The 27,500-nt window shown below is 49.6% G+C and overlaps 1 protein-coding gene and 1 long non-coding RNA gene across 6 annotated transcripts in view; both read right to left on the bottom strand.

The window, feature by feature from the left end:
• Nucleotides 1-27,500, bottom strand: part of pdlim5a (PDZ and LIM domain 5a) — a 142,262-nt gene that overhangs the window by 64,164 nt on the left and 50,598 nt on the right. The window contains exons 4-5 of the mRNA XM_052461102.1: nucleotides 12,552-12,588; nucleotides 10,594-11,018 (exon numbers count right to left, since the gene is read on the bottom strand). Of these exons, the coding sequence (XP_052317062.1) occupies nucleotides 10,594-11,018; nucleotides 12,552-12,588 (462 nt within the window). The remainder of the gene's footprint in view (nucleotides 1-10,593; nucleotides 11,019-12,551; nucleotides 12,589-27,500) is intronic.
• LOC127907200 (uncharacterized) lies at nucleotides 1,093-9,929 on the bottom strand. Of its 5 annotated transcripts, XR_008063704.1 has the most exons (11): nucleotides 9,564-9,929; nucleotides 9,440-9,532; nucleotides 9,294-9,378; nucleotides 7,422-9,262; nucleotides 2,437-7,388; nucleotides 2,125-2,292; nucleotides 1,741-1,884; nucleotides 1,501-1,572; nucleotides 1,381-1,428; nucleotides 1,309-1,332; nucleotides 1,098-1,116 (listed from the first exon to the last, which is right to left on the bottom strand). It is a non-coding gene; the product is annotated as an uncharacterized LOC127907200 (long non-coding RNA). The 5 variants fall into 5 exon arrangements; XR_008063705.1 differs by lacking the exons at nucleotides 1,098-1,116; nucleotides 1,381-1,428 and adding an exon at nucleotides 1,132-1,164 and having other exon boundaries at nucleotides 1,285-1,356; XR_008063707.1 differs by lacking the exons at nucleotides 1,309-1,332; nucleotides 1,381-1,428 and having other exon boundaries at nucleotides 1,093-1,116; nucleotides 1,549-1,620; nucleotides 1,765-1,884.

Below are 27,500 nucleotides of genomic sequence, written 5' to 3'. Positions count from 1 at the left end.
GACACACAGACACGCACGCACACACACACACACACACACACACGCACGCACGCACGCACACACACACAGACACACAGACACGCACGCACACGCGCGGAGAAAGACATAGTTGAGATGGACTGCTGCATGAGTGTACACAAGTCTTTGAAAGGATTGATTTATTAACAGGTTCTGACAAATGCCTGTCAACACTTCCTGTCTGAGTGATTTTCTGCCCGTGTCAACGCTGACGCTTGAGTGTTTCTATGTGTCAGCATGTCAGCATGTCAGCGCGTCTACAATTATATATGACCCTGTGTGTGTCCATATGTTTGTATGCACATGTGTGTGTGTGTGTGTGTGTGTGTGTGTGTGTGTGTGTGTGTGTGTGTGTGTGTGTGTGTGTGTGTGTGTGTGTGTGTGTGTGTGTGTGTGTGTGTGTGTGTGTGTGTGTGTGTGTGTGTGTGTGTGTGTGTGTGTGTGTGTGTGTGTGTGTGTGTGTGTGTGTGTGTGTGTGTGTGTGTGTGTGTGTGTGTGTTGCATAACGTAACATAGTAGCTTGCGAGTAAACATGTGCACTGCTCCCTGAAGTAACAGGCAAACTTCTATAGAATGGTACTATGTGAGCAGGAAGTACACTTACATAGGTTAACTTGTTAATTTCCCTGTAGTATAATGGCTGGTATATGAACTCCACCCTGGTTAGGGAGGTAGTAGTGAATGTGCATGCCATTACATTATGTCAAAAGCACTCCACAAACCAACCGTATTACACGCACACACACACACACACAGACAGGCAGGCACGCACACAGACAAACGAGCACACACACACACGCAGACAGGCAGGCACGCACACAGACAAACGAGCACACACACACCACACTTGCATGCTTTACACACGCACTTTGTCACAGGATTTGCTGGCTGTAGAGTGAAGGAAGGGAGAGAGCACATGGTTGATATTCTCATATGGAAAAGAGAGTATTAAACCTACCCAGATAGACAGTATTAAACCTACCCAGATAGACAGTATTAAACCTACCCAGATAGACAGTTTTAAACCTACCCAGATAGACAGTATTAAACCTACCCAGATAGACAGTATTAGACCTACCCAGACAGACAGTATTAGACCTACCCAGACAGACAGTATTAAACCTACCCAGATAGACAGTTTTAAACCTACCCAGATAAACAGTAATAGACCTACCCAGATAGACAGTATTAAACCTACCCAGATAGACAGTATTAAACCTACCCAGATAAACAGTATTAGACCTACCCAGATAGACAGTATTAAACCTACCCAGATAGACAGTATTAAACCTACCCAGATAGACAGTATTAGACCTACCCAGATAGACAGTATTAAACCTACCCAGATAAACAGTAATAGACCTACCCAGATAGACAGTATTAGACCTACCCAGATAGACAGTATTAGACCTACCCAGAGAGCTAGTATTAGACCTACCCAGATAGACAGTATTAGACCTACCCAGATAGACAGTATTAAACCTACCCAGATAGACAGTATTAGACCTACCCAGATAGACAGTATTAGACCTACCCAGATAGACAGTATTAGACCTACCCAGATAGACAGTATTAAACCTACCCAGATAGACAGTATTAAACCTACCCAGATAGACAGTATTAAACCTACCCAGATAGACAGTATTAAACCTACCCAGATAAACAGTAATAGACCTACCCAGATAGACAGTATTAAACCTACCCAGATAGACAGTATTAAACCTACCCAGACAGACAGTATTAGACCTACCCAGACAGACAGTATTAGACCTACCCAGACAGACAGTATTAAACCTACCCAGACAGACAGTATTAAACCTACCCAGATAGACAGTATTAGACCTACCCAGATAGACAGTATTAAACCTACCCAGATAGACAGTATTAAACCTACCCAGATAAACAGTAATAGACCTACCCAGATAGACAGTATTAAACCTACCCAGACAGACAGTATTAAACCTACCCAGATAGACAGTATTAAACCTACCCAGATAGACAGTATTAAACCTACCCAGATAGACAGTATTAAACCTACCCAGACAGACAGTATTAAACCTACCCAGATAGACAGTATTAAACCTACCCAGATAAACAGTAATAGACCTACCCAGACAGACAGTATTAAACCTACCCAGATAGACAGTATTAAACCTACCCAGATAAACAGTAATAGACCTACCCAGACAGACAGTATTAGACCTACCCAGACAGACAGTATTAAACCTACCCAGATAGACAGTATTAAACCTACCCAGATAAACAGTAATAGACCTACCCAGACAGACAGTATTAAACCTACCCAGATAGACAGTATTAAACCTACCCAGATAAACAGTATTAGACCTACCCAGATAGACAGTATTAAACCTACCCAGATAGACAGTATTAAACCTACCCAGATAAACAGTAATAGACCTACCCAGACAGACAGTATTAGACCTACCCAGACAGACAGTATTAAACCTACCCAGACAGACAGTATTAAACCTACCCAGACAGACAGTATTAAACCTACCCAGATAAACAGTAATAGACCAGTAGATAACAAATCAACAACCCCTCTGAAATGAAAGGCACACAACCACATGCACTGACGTCACACACATGCAGGTATTTCACCTGAATCCCTCCCAGGTGTAATTTCCCTTAGGTACAGATGCAGGATGATCTTTCCCTCCCCTAACTGTCAGTGGAGAAAATGCAACCACTTGACTAGGGAAGAATCCATCTAGTCAGGTGAAGATGTTCAGTGGCCAGCTTCAAAGGATACTTCAGGATTGTATCTTCTTCCCCAGAGGCAGATTAACTAGTGGATACCATTTTTATGTCTGTGTCCAGTATGAAGGTAGTTAGGGGTAGTTTTGCAAGCCAATGCTAACTAGCGTTAGCACAATGACTGGAAGTCTATGGGTATCTGCTAGCAAAATAATCAATGGATTTATGTAATTTGTAATTTGTAAGTCGCTCTGGATAAGAGCGTCTGCTAAATGACTTAAATGTAAATGTAAATGTCATTCATTTAAAATCACAAAAATGTTGGTACCAATCGCATATTGCACCTTTAAAGTCAAATTCTAACTTGAACCCTGAATCTGAACTCGAACTACATCAAAGTGTCTCTTGATTAATTTGATCAAATTGAGCTACATTTCCATTCCCAGGAAGAACACTTTGTATGGATTACACAGGCAAGCCGATAACCGAAAACTCTGATCAAAGTCAGATAATCTGCCACGTGTGATATGTTGAGGATGTTTCCCAATCATGAGGAGTTGAACCTCTGCTCTACTTCACTACGTTACAGAGTCAGTCGGACAACAACACAGTCTGTCTAACACAGTCGGACAACAACACAGTCTGTCAAACACAGTCTGACAACAACACAGTCTGTCTAACAGAGTCGGACAACAACACAGTCTGTCAAACACAGTCGGACAACAACACCGTCTGTCTAACACAGTCGGACAACAACACCGTCTGTCTAACACAGTCGGACAACAACACAGTCTGTCTAACACGGTCGGACAACAACACAGTCTGTTTAACACAGTCGGACAACAACACAGTCTGTTTAACACAGTCGGACAACAACACAGTCTGTCTAACACAGTCGGACAACAACACAGTCTGTCTAACACAGTCGGACAACAACACAGTCTGTCTAACACAGTCAGACAACAACACAGTCGGACAACAACACAGTCTGTCTAACACAGTCGGACAACAACACAGTCTGTCTAACACAGTCGGACAACAACACCGTCTGTCAAACACAGTCGGACAACAACACCGTCTGTCAAACACAGTCGGACAACAACACCGTCTGTCTAACACAGTCGGACAACAACACCGTCTGTCAAACACAGTCGGACAACAACACCGTCTGTCAAACACAGTCGGACAACAACACCGTCTGTCTAACACAGTCGGACAACAACACCGTCTGTCAAACACAGTCGGACAACAACACCGTCTGTCTAACACAGTCGGACAACAACACAGTCTGTCTAACACAGTCGGACAACAACACAGTCTGTCTAACACAGTCGGACAACAACACAGTCTGTCTAACACAGTCGGACAACAACACAGTCTGTCTAACACAGTCGGACAACAACACAGTCGGACAACATCACAGTCTGTCTAACACAGTCGGACAACAACACAGTCTGTCTAACACAGTCGGACAACAACACCGTCTGTCAAACACAGTCGGACAACAACACCGTCTGTCAAACACAGTCGGACAACAACACCGTCTGTCTAACACAGTCGGACAACAACACCGTCTGTCAAACACAGTCGGACAACAACACCGTCTGTCAAACACAGTCGGACAACAACACCGTCTGTCTAACACAGTCGGACAACAACACCATCTGTCAAACACAGTCGGACAACAACACCGTCTGTCTAACACAGTCGGACAACAACACAGTCTGTCTAACACAGTCGGACAACAACACAGTCTGTCTAACACAGTCGGACAACAACACAGTCTGTCTAACACAGTCGGACAACAACACAGTCTGTCTAACACGGTCGGACAACAACACAGTCTGTTTAACACAGTCGGACAACAACACAGTCTGTTTAACACAGTCGGACAACAACACAGTCTGTCTAACACAGTCGGACAACAACACAGTCTGTCTAACACAGTCGGACAACAACACAGTCTGTCTAACACAGTCGGACAACAACACAGTCGGACAACAACACAGTCTGTCTAACACAGTCGGACAACAACACAGTCTGTCTAACACAGTCGGACAACAACACCGTCTGTCAAACACAGTCGGACAACAACACCGTCTGTCAAACACAGTCGGACAACAACACCGTCTGTCTAACACAGTCGGACAACAACACCGTCTGTCAAACACAGTCGGACAACAACACCGTCTGTCAAACACAGTCGGACAACAACACCGTCTGTCTAACACAGTCGGACAACAACACCGTCTGTCAAACACAGTCGGACAACAACACCGTCTGTCTAACACAGTCGGACAACAACACAGTCTGTCTAACACAGTCGGACAACAACACAGTCTGTCTAACACAGTCGGACAACAACACAGTCTGTCTAACACAGTCGGACAACAACACAGTCTGTCTAACACAGTCGGACAACAACACAGTCTGTCTAACACAGTCGGACAACAACACAGTCTGTCTAACACAGTCGGACAACAACACAGTCTGTCTAACACAGTCGGACAACAACACAGTCTGTCTAACACAGTCGGACAACAACACAGTCTGTCTAACACGGTCGGACAACAACACAGTCGGACAACAACACAGTCTGTCTAACACAGTCGGACAACAACACAGTCTGTCTAACACAGTCGGACAACAACACAGTCTGTCAAACACAGTCGGACAACAACACAGTCTGTCTAACACAGTCGGACAACAACACAGTCTGTTTAACACGGTCGGACAACAACACAGTCTGTTTAGCAGAGTCGGACAACAACACAGTCTGTCTAACACAGTCGGACAACAACACAGTCTGTTTAACAGAGTCGGACAACAACACAGTCTGTCTAACAGAGTCGGACAACAACACAGTCTGTCTAACAGAGTCGGATAACAACACAGTCTGTCTAACACAGTCAGACGACAACACAGTCTGTTTAACAGAGTCGGACAACAACACAGTCGGACAACAACACAGTCTGTTTAACAGAGTTGGACAACAACACAGTCTGTTTAACAGAGTCGGACAACAACACAGTCTGTTTAACAGAATAGGACAACAACACAGTCTGTCTAACACAGTCGGACAACAACACAGTCTGTTTAACACAGTCGGACAACAACACAGTCTGTCTAACACAGTCGGACAACAACACAGTCTGTTTAACAGAGTCGGACAACAACACAGTCTGTCTAACAGAGTCGGACAACAACACAGTCTGTCTAACAGAGTCGGATAACAACACAGTCTGTCTAACACAGTCAGACAACAACACAGTCTGTTTAACAGAGTCGGACAACAACACAGTCGGACAACAACACAGTCGGACAACAACACAGTCTGTTTAACAGAGTTGGACAACAACACAGTCTGTTTAACAGAGTCGGACAACAACACAGTCTGTTTAACAGAATAGGACAACAACACAGTCTGTCTAACACAGCCGGACAACAACACAGTCTGTTTAACACAGTCGGACAACAACACAGTCTGTCTAACACAGTCGGACAACAACACAGTCTGTCTAACAGAGTTGGACAACAACACAGTCTGTCTAACACAGTCGGACAACAACACAGTCTGTCTAACACAGTCGGACAACAATATAGTCCAACACAGTCAAGCAAAGCATCCTAATGGTACGTGCACATTGTCCAGTTCACATGTCCTATATAGGACCAGTGGACCAGTGTAGATTACATATTTACAGCACCACGGTGCTAACGGCTGTGCATTATTACGAAACACTCACTGATAGGAGCATAAGATGGCCTCCATCCCAAATGGCACCCTATTCCCGACATAGTGCACTAGTTTTGACCAAAGCCCCATCAGCCCTGGTCAAAATTAGTGCACTACACCCTAAGAAAAAAGGGTTCCAAAAGAGTTCTTTGGCTGTCCCCATAGGAGAAAACGTTCTGGTTCCATGTAGAACCCTTTCTACATGAAACCAGAAGGTTCTCTCCTATGGGGACAGCCAAATAACCATTTTAGGTTCTAGATAACACCTTATATTCTAAGAGTGCACATAGGGAATATGGTGCCATTTGGGACGCAGGGACGGGATCAGACAGGATCAGACGGGATCAGGCGGGATCCATCTGAGCCTGAGGAGAGACTGGCGGAGAGAATTAAACCATTACTGGGAGATCTGAATCACAACCTGAGCAGAGTTACTGGTGAGGCTGGAAGGAGAGAGAATGAGAGAAACCAGGAAGAAATCAATCTGTCTGACCTTTCTGACTGTCTGACTGTCTGTCTGACTGTCTGACTGTCTGACTGTCTGTCTGACTGTCTGACTGTCTGACTGTCTGACTGACCTTTCTGACTGTCTCACTGTCTGTCTGACCTTTCTGACTGTCTGACTGTCTGTCTGACCTTTCTGACTGTCTGACTGTCTGACTGTCTGACTGTCTGTCTGATTGACTGTCTGTATGACTGACTGTCTGACTGATTGACTGTCTGACTGTCTGTCTGATTGACTGTCTGTATGACTGACTGTCTGACTGATTGACTGTCTGACTGACTGTCTGACCTTTCTGAATGACTGACTGACTGTCTGACCTTTCTGACTGTCTGACTGACCGTCTGACCTTTCTGACTGTCTGACTGACCTTTCTGACTGTCTGTCTGATTGACTGTCTGTATGACTGACTGTCTGACTGATTGACTGTCTGACTGACTGTCTGACCTTTCTGAATGACTGACTGACTGACCGTCTGACATTTCTGACCATCTGACCTTCTAACTGTCTGACCTTTCTGACTGTCTGTCTGACTGTCTGTCCGTCTGACTGATTGTCTGTCTAACTGTCTGTCTATCTGACTGATTGTCTGTCTAACTGTCTGTCTATCTGACTGATTGTCTGTCTAACTGTCTGTCTATCTGACTGTCTGACTGACTGTCTGACCTTTCTGACTGTCTATCTGATTGACTGTCTGACATTTCTGACCATCTGACCTTCTAACTGTCTGACCTTTCTGACTGTCTGTCTGACTGTCTGTCCGTCTGACTGATTGTCTGTCTAACTGTCTGTCTATCTGACTGATTGTCTGTCTAACTTTCTGTCTATCTGACTGATTGTCTGTCTAACTGTCTGTCTATCTGACTGTCTGACTGACTGTCTGACCTTTCTGACTGTCTGTCTGACTGTCTGTCCATCTGACTGATTGTCTGTCTAACTGACTGTCTATCTGACTGTCTGTCTGAGTGTCAGGACCAACGTGAGCTGGATCATCCAGACAGACAGTCAGTCAGTCAGTCAGTCAGACACGTGTCGACTAAGCAACAGAACAGCTGTCTGGGGTTTAACGCCAATATGGATCCAGCAGATGTGTTGTAGTGACTCTGATACAGATAAACCCAGTTGTGTGTAATGGTAAACAGAGTTCAACCATCTCCATGTTATCGCCACCACTGTACCTTCTGGTGTATCCTCTGTGATAAGGCTGTCTATGTACTGAATGGGGTAGGTGTGCCACTTTGACAGAACAGCCGCAATAAGCTAGTGAGATGGTAGGGGTGTCATAGAGGTGTCATATTCTGGGTAATATGATTTTTGGGACAAGCAGGGAAACAGAGATGCCCTCTGGCATCCTGTCACCCGGGGCTAGGGGTCACATAAGACCACCGTGTGTGTGTGTGTGTGTGTGTGTGTGTGTGTGTGTGTGTGTGTGTGTGTGTGTGTGTGTGTGTGTGTGTGTGTGTGTGTGTGTGTGTGTGTGTGTGTGTGTGTGTGTGTGTGTGTGTGTGTGTGTGTGTGTGTGCGTGTATTTATCTATGTGTGTGTGTGCCTGTGTGCGTGTGTTTTGACAGCTTGATGCATCGACAGCTCATTTGCACACAGCCAAAACATCAGGCTCAACCTAGACGGTAAAGCTTTCTTCCGACAAATGGTAAGTTCAGGAAAAGCTCCCCACCATCAACCTCATTAAAGCCTCCCATACTGCACCACACAGTAAACAGATAGGGTTACAGCAGGCTAAGAATATGCACAGGCGTCAGAGTATCTCCTCTAGCCTCTAGACTCACAGAGGGAAACGGGGGGGTGTCATGGACTGTTGGAGATTAGAGAAAGACGGACGGACGGACGGACGGACTGACGGACGGACGGACGGACAGACAGACAGACGAGGAGGAGAAGGAATGTAAGGGGGAGAAAAAAACTAGACAAAATGTCCGGATTGTTTCGCTACTGTTCTACTTGTATGCACTGTGTACAGCCAATGAGTAATTAAACTATTACTAACTACAAAACATAAACATAGTCCTTCCCCTACGCCTAAATTGTGCCCGTACCTTGTGGTTTCACAATAATATTTCCAAGTTTGACCTTAGTTACTTGAAAAAACACTAAAAACAAAAACAGCTTTTTGCTTTAGTGCCAAAACACGTTTTACCCAAACCACCTGAACCCTGACAAGTTCATACCTAAACCACCTGAACCCTGACTAGTTCATGCCTAAACCACCTGAACCCTGACAAGTTCATACCTAAACCACCTGAACCCTGACAAGTTCATACCTAAACCACCTGAACCCTGACTAGTTCATGCCTAAACCACCTGAACCCTGACAAGTTCATACCTAAACCACCTGAACCCTGACAAGTTCATACCTAAGCCCACCTGAACCCTGACAAGTTCAGACCTAAACCACCTGAACCCTGACAAGTTCATACCAAACCACCTGAACCCTGACACGTTCATACCTAAACCATCTGAACCCTGACAAGTTCATACCTAAACCACCTGAACCCTGACAAGTTCATACCTAAACCACCTGAACCCTGACAAGTTCATACCTAAACCACCGGAACCCTGACAAGTTCAGACCTAAACCACCTGAACCCTGACAAGTTCAGACCTAAACCATCTGAACCCTGACAAGTTCATACCTAAACCACCTGAACCCTGACAAGTTCATACCTAAACCACCTGAACCCTGACAAGTTCAGACCTAAACCACCTGAACCCTGACAAGTTCAGACCTAAACCATCTGAACCCTGACAAGTTCAGACCTAAACCATCTGAACCCTGACAAGTTCATACCTAAACCATCTGAACCCTGACAAGTTCAGACCTAAACCACCTGAACCCTGACAGGTTCATACCTAAACCACCTGAACCCTGACAGGTTCATACCTAAACCACCTGAACTCTGACACGTTCAGACCTAAACCACCTGAACCCTGACAGGTTCAGACCTAAACCACCTGAACCCTGACACGTTCATACCTAAACCATCTGAACCCTGACAAGTTCATACCTAAACCATCTGAACCCTGACAAGTTCAGACTGGCACTTTGAACACGAGCAGTACCAACTAAACAGCTTCAACACCTTCATTGTTAATTTAGTAAAATTACTCCTAGGTTTGGTTTGATACTTTTGACCAGGGCTCATAGAATAGTGTACTATATAGGGAACTGGGCACCATTTGGAACTCAACCTTCATCTCAACTGATTTACACCTCAAATAGTTCTGTTGATCATCTAAAACTGTCTGCAACAACATCCAGTAGGCTACACACAATGGTGAAAAGTTAATATTAGATGACTGTTGTTTCTGAACTTTAAGGTCCGGTTTCACTGTGGTAGCAGGCCACTATACGATCCAACGAGAACTCACATATCCACATCCAAGCTGTCATATCATATTATAGTACCGTAGCTCCTGTAACAGAAAGGTCATTCACAGTGACACACAGTGCTGTACATGATGGACCCAACCTCCTAATCCCTAACCATGGTTTAACCCCAGTTTCATACTGAGACTTTTAGGGCAACATCTTTCCATTGGACCCAGATGAGGGAGGAAGGGAGGATGAGTAAAAGGGGAGGAGCCTGTTAGTGCCACTCACCCGTTCAACTGCGCAGCTCCGCCCTGGCTCTCCGTTAGGCCCCGCCTCTGGCCCATGGCCACCTCGCAGGCGTTCTCGTTGGAGTAGAGGTTGAAGGGCGTGTTATAGACTGAGGGCTGGGGTGCGGCAGGGAGGGAGGGGGGTGAGGAGCAGGAGGAGAAAGGGAAGAGGGGCTGGGGTGGAGGAGGAGTGCGGGCTAGGGTGGCGGGGGTGAAGGCAGAAGATGCAGAGGGAATGAAGGCGGGATGGGGGGAGCGTGCGATGGGGTAGTCCCTGTCCTCTCTCCCGCAGCCCCCAAAGGGCCGGGCAGTTTTGTTGTGTGGGGCGCTGGGGATAAGACTGGTGGGCTCAGTGGGATGGTGGTGGGAGGGGGGGTGGTGGTGGCTGATAATAGCCACAGGCTTAATGATCTCTGATGGCTCGACCTACATGTTGGAGGAAAGGCATGCAGGGTGCATCAACACATCAACACAACACATGCAACACTGATGTTTCCACAGCTCTCTTAGAAACAGCCAAAAAGGCACTTTGTAAGGGGAATTATCTTAACCAAATCAAAGATTATTGTATCGTTCTGCCCTTTCGCTTAGAAATCGTTAAAATACTAAAGTATCCCTCTGAGAAGAGAGAAGCATCAGTCTTTATTTGATTTGAACTGAAACCATAAAAACAATGGAACAACTAGGCAACTACTGTATTAAAATGGAACAACTAGGCAATTACTGTATTAAAATGGAACAACTAGGCAACTACTGTATTAAAATGGAACAACTAGGCAACTACTGTATTCAAATGGAACAACTAGGCAACTACTGTATTAAAATGGAACAACTAGGCAACTACTGTATTAAAATGGAACAACTAGGCAACTACTGTATTAAAATGGAACAACTAGGCAACTACTGTATTAAAATGGAACAACTAGGCAACTACTGTATTAAAATGGAACAACTAGGCAACTACTGTATTAAAATGGAACAACTAGGCAACTACTGTATTAAAATGGAACAACTAGGCAACTACTGTATTAAAATGGAACAACTAGGCAACTACTATTAAAATGGAACAACTAGGCAACTACTGTATTAAAATGGAACAACTAGGCAACTACTATTAAAATGGAACAACTAGGCAACTACTGTATTAAAATGGAACAACTAGGCAACTACTATTAAAATGGAACAACTAGGCAACTACTGTATTAAAATGGAACAACTAGGCAATTACTGTATTAAAATGGAACAACTAGGCAATTACTGTATTAAAATGGAACAACTAGGCAATTACTGTATTAAAATGGAACAACTAGGCAATTACTGTATTAAAATGGAACAACTAGGCAACTACTGTATTAAAATGGAACAACTAGGCAATTACTGTATTAAAATGGAACAACTAGGCAATTACTGTATTAAAATGGAACAACTAGGCAATTACTGTATTAAAATGGAACAACTAGGCAACTACTGTATTAAAATGGAACAACTAGGCAATTACTGTATTAAAATGGAACAACTAGGCAATTACTGTATTAAAATGGAACAACTAGGCAACTACTGTATTAAAATGGAACAACTAGGCAATTACTGTATTAAAATGGAACAACTAGGCAATTACTGTATTAAAATGGAACAACTAGGCAACTACTGTATTAAAATGGAACAACTAGGCAATTACTGTATTAAAATGGAACAACTAGGCAACTACTGTATTAATATGGAACAACTAGAATGACTTTACAAATGGTGGTCTTCTTCCCAGCATGCAACACAGATGTTGTGTGACATCATTTCAGAGGGGCCCAATTTATGCAAAGACATTCAATATCAATCAAATGAACTATGTTCACTTTATTAGAGTAACTAGCTGGAATACCAATGTTGAATCAGATATTTTGTTAGGTCTATACCTGGCTTAAAGAGGGAGAGAATCACATCGTCTGTGATAAACATACGTACCTTCGGGGCCACGGGAGGTTTTGGGACGGTGGAGGCTCTGTGAAGACAAGAAGATAATTAAGTAGTGGATGTACGCGCTTGTAGCACGTTGTCTGGGCTACATTGGTGACATCACAACTTCCCTGAGATCTGAAGCCAACTTTCACTCACAGAGTCTTTGCTCTGTCAGCTAAAACGGCTGGCGTCGAGTGGCGTGTGTTGTTGTGCAGAAGGTTGTGAGTTTGAGCCCCACTCGGATCAGAACAGAAAGCACTTGGTTACTAATATGCCAGCGTTATCAGCCACGAACACACCAAATCATGTGTCAATGTAACTTTGTCCACATTGCAAATGATAGACAGAACATGAAAATAGAGTCACACGTAGCTTTACTAAAAAAGTGTCTGTTTTCAATATGTAATGCCTCAATTGCATGTTGTCCCCATTGCGGCAGACATTAGACCTGCCACAGTTGAGTAGCACTCTTGATGCTCCTAAGAGCATTCTGTTCTGCTAAGATCATCTTTTCATTTTGGTGGGAGCTGAAATAAACCCCGGCAATTATGAGGGAAACATTTTGACTTGAGCTTTGAATGGAGCGCAAGAGGCAGTTGCCGAGAGAGAGTTTGTTGTCTTCGAACTTGGCAGCATCCAAAACTGATCCCTGTCCGTGAAACTTGGATTACAGACAGAAAGAACATAGGTCACATTAGATGCCAGCTGTTGAAAGTCTATTAAAGCAACCCCATCTATTTGACACCAATGAATCTGGTGCCCTGAGAAGACTGGCCAAAGCTGGCCCTCAGAGACATTTCAACGTCAGCAGCTAAATGAAAGATTCTAGAACATCTCGGAGTCACCATAAACCTTTCCAGGAAGGTTTCCCTGAGCGTCTCTGACCCCTTCCTGTGCTTACAGTCTCTTCCCTTGAACAAGGTTTCCCAGGTAAAGAGGTCTTCTGAGCTCAATGGGAGAAGAAATAAAGGGTACATTATTGCAGTTTCAAGCTGACCCGCTCTTGTTTTTTTTTAACCTTTAGGCAAGTTAGGCAAGTCAGTTAAGAACAAATTCTTATTTTCAATGAGGAACAGTGGGTTAACAGCCTGTTCAGGGGCAGAACGACAGATTTGTACCTTGTCAGCTGAGGGGTTTGAACTTGCAACCTTCCGGTTACTAGTCCAATGCTCTAACCACTAGGCTACCCTGCCACCCCAATGACCAAGCAACTTTGAACAGTCAACTTTTGACTTTGAAATGTAGACGAAATGTAATGGAAAAAGAGTATTTTTTTTTTCTCACCTTTATTTAACCAGGTAGGCAAGTTCTCAACTAATGAGCTAATCACCATCAAGCTTGACATAAAGCAAAAACGGACGCAAGAACAGGTTTCAGTAAATTTAGCAGCCCATGGCTGCTTACCTGGGGCCTCCTATGTTAAGCCATTAGAGTATCCCTTCGTCTGGGCTGTGTTACATGGGACATCATTTAGAGGAGATATGATAGCCTATTAATCATACACTCCCACATCTCCCCTGTCCTGCCTGGGGACAGCCCAGCATCCCAGAGCATAACCAAAGTGCTCTGACACCTTGGCATTTATCTCTCTTCAGGCCGGGGTGAAGTTTCCCGTAGGTACAGATCTAGGATCAGCTTCCCCTCCCACAAACCAAACCTTGATCATTGTTGGGGAAATGAAAAACAGACCCAAGATCAGCGTCTGGGGGCAACTTCACCTGACACCTCGGCATCCATCTCCCTCCCACAGCGCTTTCTGACCTGTGGATGGATCAGCCATCTCAATCACACCCCACAGCTTGCACAAGCCCCTTCACAGGTCAGCCTATGGGAATGTGTTAGGGTCAGAGAGAGAGGGTGGGGGGACTACTGCTGTGTACTGACTGAAGCATAGCAATGAATAAATAAGATTGAAAGCACAAACAACAATCAGATCAGATTGTTGTTTGTCCAGGTTGTTTGTCCAGGTTATTTGTCCAGATTGTTGTTTGTTCTGTGTGCTTTGTTACTGTGGATGCAGACACTGACGGATGACTCCAACACTGACGGATGACTCCAACACTGACGGATGACTCCAACACTGACGGATGACTCCAACACTGACAGATGACTCCAACACTGACGGATGACTCCAACACTGACAGATGACTCCAACACTGACAGATGACTCCAACACTGACGGATGACTCCAACACTGACGGATGACTCCAACACTGACAGATGACTCCAACACTGACGGATGACTCCAACACTGACGGATGACTCCAACACTGACAGATGACTCCAACACTGACATATGACTCCAACACTGACGGATGACTCCAACACTGACAGATGACTCCAACACTGACGGATGACTCCAACACTGACAGATGACTCCAACACTGACGGATGACTCCAACACTGTTTGATGACTCCAACACTGTTTGATGACTCCAACACTGTTTGATGACTCCAACACTGTTTGATGACTCCAACACTGATGGATGACTCCAACACTGATGGATGACTCCAACACTGATGGATGACTCCAACACTGACGGATGACTCCAACACTGATGGATGACTCCAACACTGACGGATGACTCCAACACTGTTTGATGACTCCAACACTGATGGATGACTCCTACACTGACGGATGACTCCAACACTGTTTGATGACTCCAACACTGATGGATGACTCCAACACTGACGGATGACTCCAACACTGTTTGATGACTCCAACACTGACAGATGACTCCAACACTGATGGATGATTCCAACACTGACAGATGACTCCAACACTGATGGATGACTCCAACACTGACAACGATGGATGACTCCAACACTGTTTGATGACTCCAACACTGTTTGATGACTCCAACACTGTTTGATGACTCCAACACTGATGGATGACTCCAACACTGACGGATGACTCCAACACTGATGGACGACTCCAACACTGATGGATGACTCCAACACTGACAACAACGGATGACTCCAACACTGTTTGATGACTCCAACACTGACAGATGACTCCAACACTGGCGGACGACTCCAACACTGACGGATGACTCCAACACTGATGGATGACGCCAACACAGACACTGACGGATGACTCCAACAGTGATGGATGATGCCAACACAGACACTGACGGAAGACTCCAACACGGACGGATGACTCCAACACTGATGGATGACACCAACACTGATGCATGACTCCAACAGTGATGGATGACGCCAACACTGATGGATGACTCCAACAGTGACACTGACGGATGGCTCCAACACTGATGGATGACTCCAACAGTGACACTGACGGATGGCTCCAACACTGATGGATGACTCCAACACTGATGGATGACGCCAACACTGATGGATGACTCCAACAGTGACACTGACGGATGGCTCCAACACTGATGGATGACTCCAACACTGATGGATGACGCCAACACTGATGGATGACTCCAACAGTGACACTGACGGATGGCTCCAACACTGATGGATGACTCCAACACTGATGGATGACTCCAACACAGACAGAGGACTCCGACACTGATGGATGACTCCAACACTGATGGATGACTCCAACACTGACACTGACACTGACGGATGATTCCAACACTGTGCCATGAAATGGTATCAATCTCCACAGAGCAGAACATGTTGAATCAATAAAGCCCAGTGTTAGATTCTGTGGGAGATTAGAATGAGGACAGAGCCAGGAGAGATCGGGTGAAGGGGAGCGTGCCTCCTCCTCTTCCCCAGAGATGGAGACAGTTTGGTGGTGAGAGAACAGAGGTTGTGCAGGCGCTCTGGAGGTGCTCTGGAGGTTCCCCCAACCACTTCCCCTCACTGTGATGCATTGTATACATGCCACTCCCCTCCTGTCTTTGACTGAGTTTTATGGGGGAGACATTTCACACAAGCTCTATTTATGTGTGTAACCCCATAAAAATAATGTGTTTTACGCCTTGCCTGGACGAGGCTGTAAATACTTAATTCTCCCATACACAAACACACCCCATACACAAACACACCCCATATGGGTGCACCCTCAGACACACTCACTCACTCACTCACTCACTCACTCACTCACTCACTCACTCACTCACTCACTCACTCACTCACTCACTCACTCACTCACTCACTCACTCACTCACTCACACACAGGAAGACAGACAGGAAGACAGACAGACACAGAGACAGACAGACACAGACAGACAGACAGACAGACAGACAGACAGACAGACAGACAGACAGACAGACAGACAAGCGGGGCGCGGTCCCATGGATGCCAGGCCTGACAGGTTGTGCCAGAGCACATTTCATGGGCTTTTGGAATAACACAAAGAACAAATGGCTGGTCAAACCACTCCCTAACACCTGCATACAGACTCTCACAGCAGCAGCACAACATGCTGCTTCCATGATGTGTTCAGCACCTAAGGTTTAAAAAACAGAAGCTCTAACCAAGACCAAGAGGCTCACACGTAAGGTTTAAAAAACAGAAGCTCTGACCAAGACCAAGAGGCTCACACCTAAGGTTTAAAAAACAGAAGCTCTAACCAAGACCAAGAGGCTCACACGTAAGGTTTAAAAAACAGAAGCTCTGACCAAGACCAAGAGGCTGACACATAAGGTTTAAAAACCAGAAGCTCTGACCAAGACCAAGAGGCTGACACATAAGGTTTAAAAACAGAAGCTCTGACCAAGATCAAAAGGCTGACACATAAGGTTTAAAAATGAAAAGCTCTGACCAAGATCAAGAGGCTGACACATAAGGTTTAAAAATGAAAAGCTCTGACCAAGATCAAGAGGCTGACACATAAGTTTTAAAAACCAGAAGCTCTGACCAAGATCAAGAGGCTGACACGTAAAGGTTTAAAAACCAGAAGCTCTGACCAAGACCAAGAGGCTGACACATAAGGTCTGACCAAGACCAAGAGGCTGACACGTAAGGTCTGACCAAGACCAAGAGGCTGACACGTAAGGTCTGACCAAGACCAAGAGGCTGACACATAAGGTCTGACCAAGACCAAGAGGCTGACACGTAAGGTCTGACCAAGACCAAGAGGCTGACACATAAGGTTTAAAACCAGAAGCTCTGACCAAGATCAAGAGGCTGACACGTAAGGTCTGACCAAGACCAAGAGGCTGACACGTAAGGTCTGACCAAGACCAAGAGGCTGACACATAAGGTCTGACCAAGACCAAGAGGCTGACACGTAAGGTCTGACCAAGACCAAGAGGCTGACACGTAAGGTCTGACCAAGACCAAGAGGCTGACACGTAAGCTCTGACCAAGACCAAGAGGCTGACACGTAAGCTCTGACCAAGACCAAGAGGCTGACACGTAAGGTCTGACCAAGACCAAGAGGCTGACACGTAAGGCCTGACCAAGACCAAGAGGCCAACACGTAAGGTCTGACCAAGACCAAGAGGCTGACACATAAGGTCTGACCAAGACCAAGAGGCTGACACGTAAGGTCTGACCAAGACCAAGAGGCTGACACGTAAGGTCTGACCAAGACCAAGAGGCTGACACGTAAGCTCTGACCAAGACCAAGAGGCTGACACGTAAACTCTGACCAAAACCAAGAGGCTGACACGTAAGGTCTGACCAAGACCAAGAGGCTGACACGTAAGGCCTGACCAAGACCAAGAGGCCAACACGTAAGGTCTGACCAAGACCAAGAGGCTGACACATAAGGTCTGACCAAGACCAAGAGGCTGACACGTAAGTGTAAAAACACAAAGTGAGGAGCAGCGTGCTGGTTTGTGTTTTCCTGGAAGATACTAGCACATTATTGCCTGCAACAAGAGACCATTTTTTATTGCCTTGGTACTATTTCCACAAGTATGTAGTAACATTTCACAACTCTTGGTATGAAATTCAAAACAGATAATCAAAAAGGCTGTTTTTCAAAACTTGAAGCACATTTTCAATTGACTAAAGTACAACACACTTTTTTCACCAAAATGAATCTGTGTTTCATCTAGAAAAACCTTTCATATAAAGTAACTGCATTTCACAATGCAATGTTCACAATACTTTTCATATGATTCATTTGTTTAAATACATTTGACCATCACTTACTCCAACTGTGTTTAAGGGTTAACCGCTTAACCGTTTGGTAAACATATAGATTTTAAAATAAGATGTTTGTCAAGTTTACACATCTAAATTGGTCACCATATAAAAGAGGGTGTGTGAACACAATTTCTTTCAACATGGAGCAGGATAGACAGCAAGGGAGAGGAAGAAATAAAAAGAGCTTGTGGACAAGGAGCCCAGTCAGAGAGGTGGACAAGGAGCCCAGTCAGAGAGGTGGACAAGGAGCCAGTCAGAGAGGTGGACAAGGGCCCAGTCAGAGAGGTGGACAAGGAGCCAGTCAGAGAGGTGGACAAGGGCCCAGTCAGAGAGGTGGACAAGGAGCCAGTCAGAGAGGTGGACAAGGAGCCAGTCAGAGAGGTGGGCAAGAGCCAGTCAGAGAGGTGGACAAGGGTCCAGTCAGAGAAGTGGACAAGGAGCCCGTCAGAGAGGTGGGCAAGGAGCCAGTCAGAGAGGTGGACAAGGAGCCAGTCAGAGAGGTGGACAAGGAGCCAGTCAGAGAGGTGGACAAGGGCCCAGTCAGAGAGGTGGACAAGGAGCCCAGTCAGAGAGGTGGACAAGGAGCCAGTCAGAGAGGTGGACAAGGGCCCAGTCAGAGAGGTGGACAAGGGCCCAGTCAGAGAGGTGGACAAGGAGCCAGTCAGAGAGGTGGACAAGGGACCAGTCAGAGAGGTGGACAAGGAGCCAGTCAGAGAGGTGGACAAGGGCCCAGTCAGAGAGGTGGACAAGGGCCAGTCAGAGAGGTGGGCAAGGAGCCAGTCAGAGAGGTGGACAAGGAGCCAGTCAGAGAGGTGGACAAGGAGCCAGTCAGAGAGGTGGACAAGGGCCCAGTCAGAGAGGTGGACAAGGGCCCAGTCAGAGAGGTGGACAAGGAGCCAGTCAGAGAGGTGGACAAGGGCCCAGTCAGAGAGGTGGACAAGGAGCCAGTCAGAGAGGTGGACAAGGAGCCAGTCAGAGAGGTGGACAAGGAGCCAGTCAGAGAGGTGGACAAGGAGCCAGTCAGAGAGGTGGACAAGGAGCCAGTCAGAGAGGTGGACAAGGAGCCCAGTCAGAGAGGTGGACAAGGAGCCCAGTCAGAGGTGGACAAGGTGGGCAAGGCCAGCCAGTCAGAGAGGTGGACAAGGAGCCCAGTCAGAGAGGTGGACAAGGGCCCAGTCAGAGAGGTGGACAAGGAGCCAGTCAGAGACAAGGTCAGGGTGGACAAGGAGCCCAGTCAGAGAGGTGGACAAGGAGCCAGTCAGAGAGGTGGACAAGGAGCCAGTCAGAGAGGTGGACAAGGAGCCAGTCAGAGAGGTGGACAAGGAGCCAGTCAGAGAGGTGGACAAGGAGTCAGAGTGGACAGCCCAGTCAGAGAGGTGGACAAGGAGCCAGTCAGAGAGGTGGACAAGGAGCCAGTCAGAGAGGTGGACAAGAGTCAGAGAGGTGGACAAGGAGCCCAGTCAGAGAGGTGGACAAGGAGCCAGTCAGAGAGGTGGACAAGGGCCAGTGGGTGGACAAGGAGCCAGTCAGAGAGGTGGACAAGGAGCCCAGTCAGAGAGGTGGACAAGGAGCCAGTCAGAGAGGTGGACAAGAGCCCAGTCAGAGAGGTGGACAAGGAGCCCAGTCAGAGAGGTGGACAAGGAGCCCAGTCAGAGAGGTGGACAAGGTGAGCCCAGTCAGAGAGGTGGACAAGGAGCCCAGTCAGAGAGGTGGACAAGGAGCCCAGTCAGAGACAAGGTCAGAGACAAGGGCCCAGTCAGAGAGGTGGACAAGGAGCCCAGTCAGAGAGGTGGACAAGAGCCCAGTCAGAGAGGTGGACAAGGAGCCCAGAGAGGTGGACAGAGCCCAGTCAGAGAGGTGGACAAGGAGCCCAGTCAGAGGTGGACAAGGAGCCAGTCAGAGAGGTGGACAAGGAGCCCAGTCAGAGAGGTGGACAAGGAGCCCAGTCAGAGAGGGACAAGGCCAGTCAGAGAGGTGGACAAGCCAGTCAGAGAGGTGGACAAGGAGCCCAGTCAGAGAGGTGGACAAGGAGCCAGTCAGAGAGGTGGACAAGTCAGAGAGGTGGACAAGGAGCCCAGTCAGAGAGGTGGACAAGGAGCCAGTCAGAGAGGTGGACAAGGAGCCAGTCAGAGAGGTGGACAAGGGCCCAGTCAGAGAGGTGGACAAGGAGCCCAGTCAGAGAGGTGGACAAGGAGCCCAGTCAGAGAGGTGGACAAGGAGCCAGTCAGAGAGGTGGACAAGGAGCCAGTCAGAGAGGTGGACAAGGAGCCCAGTCAGAGAGGTGGACAAGGGCCCAGTCAGAGAGGTGGACAAGGGCCCAGTCAGAGAGGTGGACAAGGAGCCAGTCAGAGAGGTGGACAAGAGCCCAGTCAGAGAGGTGGACAAGGGTCCAGTCAGAGAAGTGGACAAGGAGCCCGTCAGTCAAGAGCCAGTCAGAGAGGTGGACAAGGAGCCAGTCAGAGAGGTGGACAAGGAGCCAGTCAGAGAGGTGGACAAGGAGCCCAGTCAGAGAGGTGGACAAGGAGCCCAGTCAGAGGTGGACAAGGAGCCAGTCAGAGAGGACAAGGACAAGCCCAGTCAGAGCAAGGGCCAGTCAGAGAGGTGGACAAGGGCCCAGTCAGAGTCAGGTGGACAAGGAGCCAGTCAGAGAGGTGGACAAGGGCCAGTCAGAGAGGTGGACAAGGGCCCAGTCAGAGAGGTGGACAAGGGCCAGTCAGAGAGTGGACAAGGAGCCCAGTCAGAGAGGTGGACAAGGGCCCAGTCAGAGAGGTGGACAAGGGCCCAGTCAGAGAGGTGGACAAGGAGCCAGTCAGAGAGGTGGACAAGGTCAGAGAGGTGGACAAGGAGCCAGTCAGAGAGGTGGACAAGGAGGTGGACAAGGAGCCAGTCAGAGAGAGGTGGACAGGAGCCAGTCAGAGAGGTGGACAGGAGCCCAGTCAGGACAAGGAGCCCAGTCAGAGAGGTGGACAAGGAGCCAGTCAGAGAGGTGGACAAGGAGCCCAGTCAGAGAGGTGGACAAGGAGCCAGTCAGAGAGGTGGACAAGGAGCCCAGTCAGAGAGGTGGACAAGGAGCCAGTCAGAGAGGTGGACAAGGAGCCAGTCAGAGAGGTGGACAAGTCAGAGCCCAGTCAGAGAGGTGGACAAGGAGCCAGTCAGTCAGAGAGGTGGACAAGGAGCCAGTCAGAGAGGTGGACAAGGAGCCAGTCAGAGAGGTGGACAAGGAGCCAGTCAGAGAGGTGGACAAGAGCCCAGTCAGAGAGGTGGACAAGGAGCCAGTCAGAGAGGTGGACAAGAGCCCAGTCAGAGAGGTGGACAAGAGCCCAGTCAGAGAGGTGGACAAGGAGCCCAGTCAGAGAGGTGGACAAGGAGCCAGTCAGAGAGGTGGACAAGGAGCCAGTCAGAGAGGTGGACAAGGAGCCCAGTCAGAGAGGTGGACAAGGAGCCAGTCAGAGAGGTGGACAAGGAGCCAGTCAGAGAGGTGGACAAGGAGCCAGTCAGAGAGGTGGACAAGGAGCCAGTCAGAGAGGTGGACAAGGGCCCAGTCAGAGAGGTGGACAAGGAGCCCAGTCAGAGAGGTGGACAAGGAGCCAGTCAGAGAGGTGGACAAGGGCCCAGTCAGAGAGGTGGACAAGGAGCCAGTCAGAGAGGTGGACAAGGGCCCAGTCAGAGAGGTGGACAAGGAGCCCAGTCAGAGAGGTGGACAAAGGACAAGAGAGGTGGACAAGTCAGTCAGAGAGTGGACAAGGAGCCCAGTCAGAGAGGTGGACAAGGAGCCAGTCAGAGAGGTGGACAAGGCCCAGTCAGAGAGGTGGACAAGGGCCCAGTCAGAGAGGTGGGACAAGGAGCCAGTCAGAGAGGTGGACAAGGGCCAAGGAGCCCAGTCAGAGAGGTGGACAAGGAGCCCCAGTCAGAGAGGTGGACAAGGAGCCAGTCAGAGAGGTGGACAAGGCCCAGTCAGAGGTGGACAAGGTGGACAAGGGCCCAGTCAGAGGTGGACAAGGAGCCCAGGTGGACAAGGAGCCAGTCAGAGAGGTGGACAAGGGCCCAGTCCAGTCAGAGAGGTGGACAAGGAGCCCAGCAGAGAGTGGACAGTCAGTCAGAGGTGGACAAGGAGCCAGTCAGAGGGTGGACAAGGAGCCCAGTCAGAGAGGGTGGACAAGGAGCCAGTCAGAGAGGTGGACAAGGAGCCAGTCAGAGAGGTGGACAAGGAGCCAGTCAGAGAGGTGGACAAGGGCCCAGTCAGAGAGGTGGACAAGGGCCCAGTCAGAGAGGTGGACAAGGAGCCAGTCAGAGAGGTGGACAAGGAGCCAGTCAGAGGCCCAGTCAGAGAGGTGGACAAGGAGCCAGTCAGAGAGGGTGGACAAGGGCCCAGTCAGAGAGGTGGACAAGGAGCCAGCAGAGAGGTGGACAGTCAGAGAGGTGGACAAGGGCCCAGTCAGAGAGGTGGACAAGGAGCCAGTCAGAGAGGTGGACAAGGAGCCAGTCAGAGAGGTGGACAAGGGCCCAGTCAGAGAGGTGGACAAGGAGCCAGTCAGAGAGGTGGACAAGGGCAGAGAGGTGGACAAGGCAGTCAGAGAGGTGGACAAGGAGCCAGTCAGAGAGGTGGACAAGGAGCCCAGTCAGAGAGGTGGACAAGGAGCCAGTCAGAGAGGTGGACAAGGAGCCAGTCAGAGAGTCAGTGGACAAGGAGCCAGTCAGAGAGGTGGACAAGAGGCCCAGTCAGAGAGGTGGAGGTGGAGAGGTGACAAGGGCCCAGTCAGAGAGGTGGACAGTCAGAGAGGTGGAGCCAGTCAGAGGTGGAGGTGGACAAGGAGCCAGTCAGAGAGGTGGACAAGGAGCCAGTCAGAGAGGTGGACAAGGAGCCAGTCAGAGAGGTGGACAAGGAGCCCAGTCAGAGAGGTGGACAAGGAGCCAGTCAGAGAGGTGGACAAGGGCCCAGTCAGAGAGGTGGACAAGAGCCAGTCAGAGAGGTGGACAAGGGAGCCCAGTCAGAGAGGTGGACAGTCAGAGCCCAGTCAGAGAGGTGGACAAGGAGCCAGTCAGAGAGGTGGACAAGGAGCCAGTCAGAGAGGTGGACAAGGAGCCAGTCAGAGAGGTGGACAAGGAGCCCAGTCAGAAGGTGGACAAGGAGCCAGTCAGAGAGGTGGACAAGGAGCCAGTCAGAGAGGTGGACAAGGAGCCAGTCAGAGAGGTGGACAAGGAGCCAGTCAGAGAGGTGGACAAGGTCAGAGAGGTGGACAAGGAGCCCAGTCAGAGAGGTGGACAAGGAGCCCAGTCAGAGAGGTGGACAAGACAGTCAGAGGTGGACAAGGAGCCAGTCAGAGAGGTGGACAAGGGCCAGTCAGAGAGGTGGACAAGGGCCCAGTCAGAGAGGTGGACAAGGTCAGAGCAAGGAGCCAGTCAGAGAGGTGGACAAGGGCCCAGTCAGAGAGGTGGACAAGGGCCCAGTCAGAGAGGTGGACAAGGAGCCAGTCAGAGAGGTGGACAAGGGAGCCAGTCAGAGAGGTGGACAAGGAGCCAGTCAGAGAGGTGGACAAGGAGCCCAGTCAGAGAGGTGGACAAGGGCCCAGTCAGAGAGGTGGACAAGGAGCCAGTCAGAGAGGTGGACAAGGCCAGCCAGTCAGAGAGGTGGACAAGGAGCCAGTCAGGACAAGGAGCCAGTCAGAGAGGTGGACAAGGAGCCAGTCAGAGAGGTGGACAAGGGCCCAGTCAGAGAGGTGGACAAGGGCCCAGTCAGAGAGGTGGACAAGGGCCCAGTCAGAGAGGTGGACAAGGAGCCAGTCAGAGAGGTGGACAAGGAGCCAGTCAGAGAGGTGGACAAGGGCCCAGTCAGAGAGGTGGACAAGGGCCAGTCAGAGAGGTGGACAAGGAGCCAGTCAGAGAGGTGGACAAGGAGCCCAGTCAGAGAGGTGGACAAGGAGCCAGTCAGAGAGGTGGACAAGGGCCCAGTCAGAGAGGTGGACAAGGGCCCAGTCAGAGAGGTGGACAAGGAGCCCAGTCAGAGAGGTGGACAAGGAGCCAGTCAGAGAGGTGGACAAGGAGCCCAGTCAGAGAGGTGGACAAGGAGCCAGTCAGGGAGGTGGACAAGGAGCCAGTCAGGTGGACAAGGAGCCAGTCAGAGAGGTGGACAAGGAGCCAGTCAGAGAGGTGGACAAGGAGCCCAGTCAGAGAGGTGGACAAGGAGCCAGAGAGGTGGACAGAGTCAGGTGGACAAGGAGCCAGTCAGAGAGGTGGACAAGGAGCCAGTCAGAGAGGTGGACAAGGAGCCAGTCAGAGAGGTGGACAAGGAGTCCCAAGGAGCCAGTCAGAGAGGTGGACAAGAGCCCAGTCAGAGAGGTGGACAAGGAGCCAGTCAGAGAGGTGGACAAGGAGCCAGTCAGAGGTGGACAAGGCCAGTCAGAGAGTCAGAGAGGTGGACAAGGGCCCAGTCAGAGAGGTGGACAAGGAGCCCAGTCAGAGAGGTGGACAAGGAGCCAGTCAGAGAGGTGGACAAGGGCCAGTCAGAGAGGTGGACAAGGAGCCAGTCAGAGAGGTGGACAAGGAGCCAGTCAGTGGACAAGGAGCCAGTCAGAGGTGGACAAGGAGCCAGTCAGAGAGGACAAGGAGCCAGTCAGAGGGTGGACAAGGGCCCAGTCAGAGAGGTGGACAAGGAGCCCAGTCAGAGAGGTGGACAAGGAGCCAGTCAGAGAGGTGGACAAGGGCCAGTCAGAGAGGTGGACAAGGGCCAGTCAGAGAGGTGGACAAGGAGCCAGTCAGAGAGGTGGACAAGGGCCCAGTCAGAGAGGTGGACAAGGAGCCAGTCAGAGAGGTGGACAAGGAGCCAGTCAGAGAGGTGGACAAGGAGCCAGTCAGAGAGGTGGACAAGGAGCCAGTCAGAGAGGTGGACAAGGGCCCAGTCAGAGAGGTGGACAAGGAGCCAGTCAGAGAGGTGGACAAGGAGCCAGTCAGAGGTGGACAAGGAGCCAGTCAGAGAGGTGGACAAGGGCCCAGTCAGAGAGGTGGACAAGGAGCCAGTCAGAGAGGTGGACCCAGTCAGAGAGCAAGGAGCCCAGTCAGAGAGGTGGACAAGGAGCCAGTCAGAGAGGTGGACAAGGAGCCCAGTCAGAGAGGTGGACAAGGAGCCAGTCAGAGAGGTGGACAAGGGCCCAGTCAGAGAGGTGGACAAGGAGCCCAGTCAGAGAGGTGGACAAGGAGCCCAGTCAGAGAGGTGGACAAGGAGCCAGTCAGAGAGGTGGACAAGGAGCCAGTCAGAGAGGTGGACAAGGAGCCAGTCAGAGAGGTGGACAAGGAGCCAGTCAGAGAGGTGGACAAGGAGCCCAGTCAGAGAGGTGGACAAGGAGCCAGTCAGAGGTGCCAGGTGGACAAGGAGCCAGTCAGGACAAGGAGCCAGTCAGAGAGGTGGACAAGGAGCCAGTCAGAGAGGTGGACAAGGAGCCAGTCAGAGAGGTGGACAAGGGCCAGTCAGAGAGGTGGGCAAGAGCCCAGTCAGAGAGGTGGACAAGCCCAGTCAGAGAGGTGGACAAGGGCCCAGTCAGAGAGGTGGACAAGGAGCCAGTCAGAGAGGTGGACAAGGAGCCCAGTCAGAGAGGTGGACAAGAGCCCAGTCAGAGAGGTGGACAAGGAGCCAGTCAGTCAGAGAGGTGGACAAGGAGCCAGTCAGAGAGGTGGACAAGGAGCCCAGTCAGAGAGGTGGACAAGGAGCCAGTCAGTCAGAGCCAGGTGGACAAGGAGCCAGTCAGAGAGGTGGACAAGGAGCCAGTCAGAGAGGTGGACAAGGAGCCAGTCAGAGAGGTGGACAAGGGCCCAGTCAGAGAGGAGAGGTGGACAAGGAGCCAGTCAGTCAGAGCCAGTCAGAGAGGTGGACAAGGAGAGGTGGACAAGGAGCCCAGTCAGAGAGGTGGACAAGGAGCCAGTCAGAGAGGTGGACAAGGAGCCCAGTCAGAGAGGTGGACAAGGAGCCCAGTCAGAGAGGTGGACAAGGAGCCAGTCAGAGAGGGGACAAGGGCCAGTCAGAGAGGTGGGCAGCCAGTCAGAGAGGTGGACAAGGGCCCAGTCAGAGAGGTGGACAAGGAGCCCAGTCAGTGGACAGAGTCAGAGAGGTGGACAAGGAGCCCAGTCAGAGAGGTGGACAAGGGCCCAGTCAGAGACAAGGTGGAGGTGGACAAGGCCCAGTCAGAGCAAGGAGCAGTCAGAGAGGTGGACAAGGGAGCCCACAAGGAGCCAGTCAGAGAGGTGGACAAGGAGCCCAGTCAGAGAGGTGGACAAGGGCCCAGTCAGAGAGGTCAGAGCCCAGTCAGAGGTGGACAAGGAGCCAGTCAGAGAGGTGGACAAGGGCCCAGTCAGAGAGGTGGACAAGGAGCCAGTCAGAGAGGTGGACAAGGAGCCAGTCAGAGCCCAGGTGGACAAGGAGCCAGTCAGAGAGGTGGACAAGGCCCAGCCAAGGAGCAGTCAGAGAGGTGGACAAGGAGCCCAGTCAGAGAGGTGGACAAGGAGCCAGTCAGAGAGGTGGACAAGGAGCCAGTCAGAGAGGTGGACAAGGAGCCAGTCAGAGAGGTGGACAAGGGCCAAGGAGCCAGTCAGAGAGGTGGACAAGGGCCCAGTCAGAGAGGTGGACAAGGAGCCCAGTCAGAGAGGTGGACAAGGAGCCCAGTCAGAGAGGTGGACAAGGAGCCAGTCAGAGAGGTGGACAAGGAGCCAGTCAGAGAGGTGGACAAGGAGCCAGTCAGAGAGGTGGACAAGGGCCCAGTCAGAGAGGTGGACAAGGGAGCCAGAGAGGTGGACAAGTCAGAGAGGTGGACAAGGAGCCAGTCAGAGAGGTGGACAAGGAGCCAGTCAGAGAGGTGAGAAAGGGCCCAGTCCAGTCAGAGGTGGACAAGGAGCCA

The sequence above is a fragment of the Oncorhynchus keta genome, chromosome 14 (genome assembly GCF_023373465.1).
Source record: "Oncorhynchus keta strain PuntledgeMale-10-30-2019 chromosome 14, Oket_V2, whole genome shotgun sequence".
Lineage (NCBI taxonomy): Eukaryota > Metazoa > Chordata > Actinopteri > Salmoniformes > Salmonidae > Oncorhynchus > Oncorhynchus keta.
The sequence above is the reverse complement of the archived record's forward strand: the minus strand, read 5'-3'. Positions and strand labels throughout refer to the sequence as shown.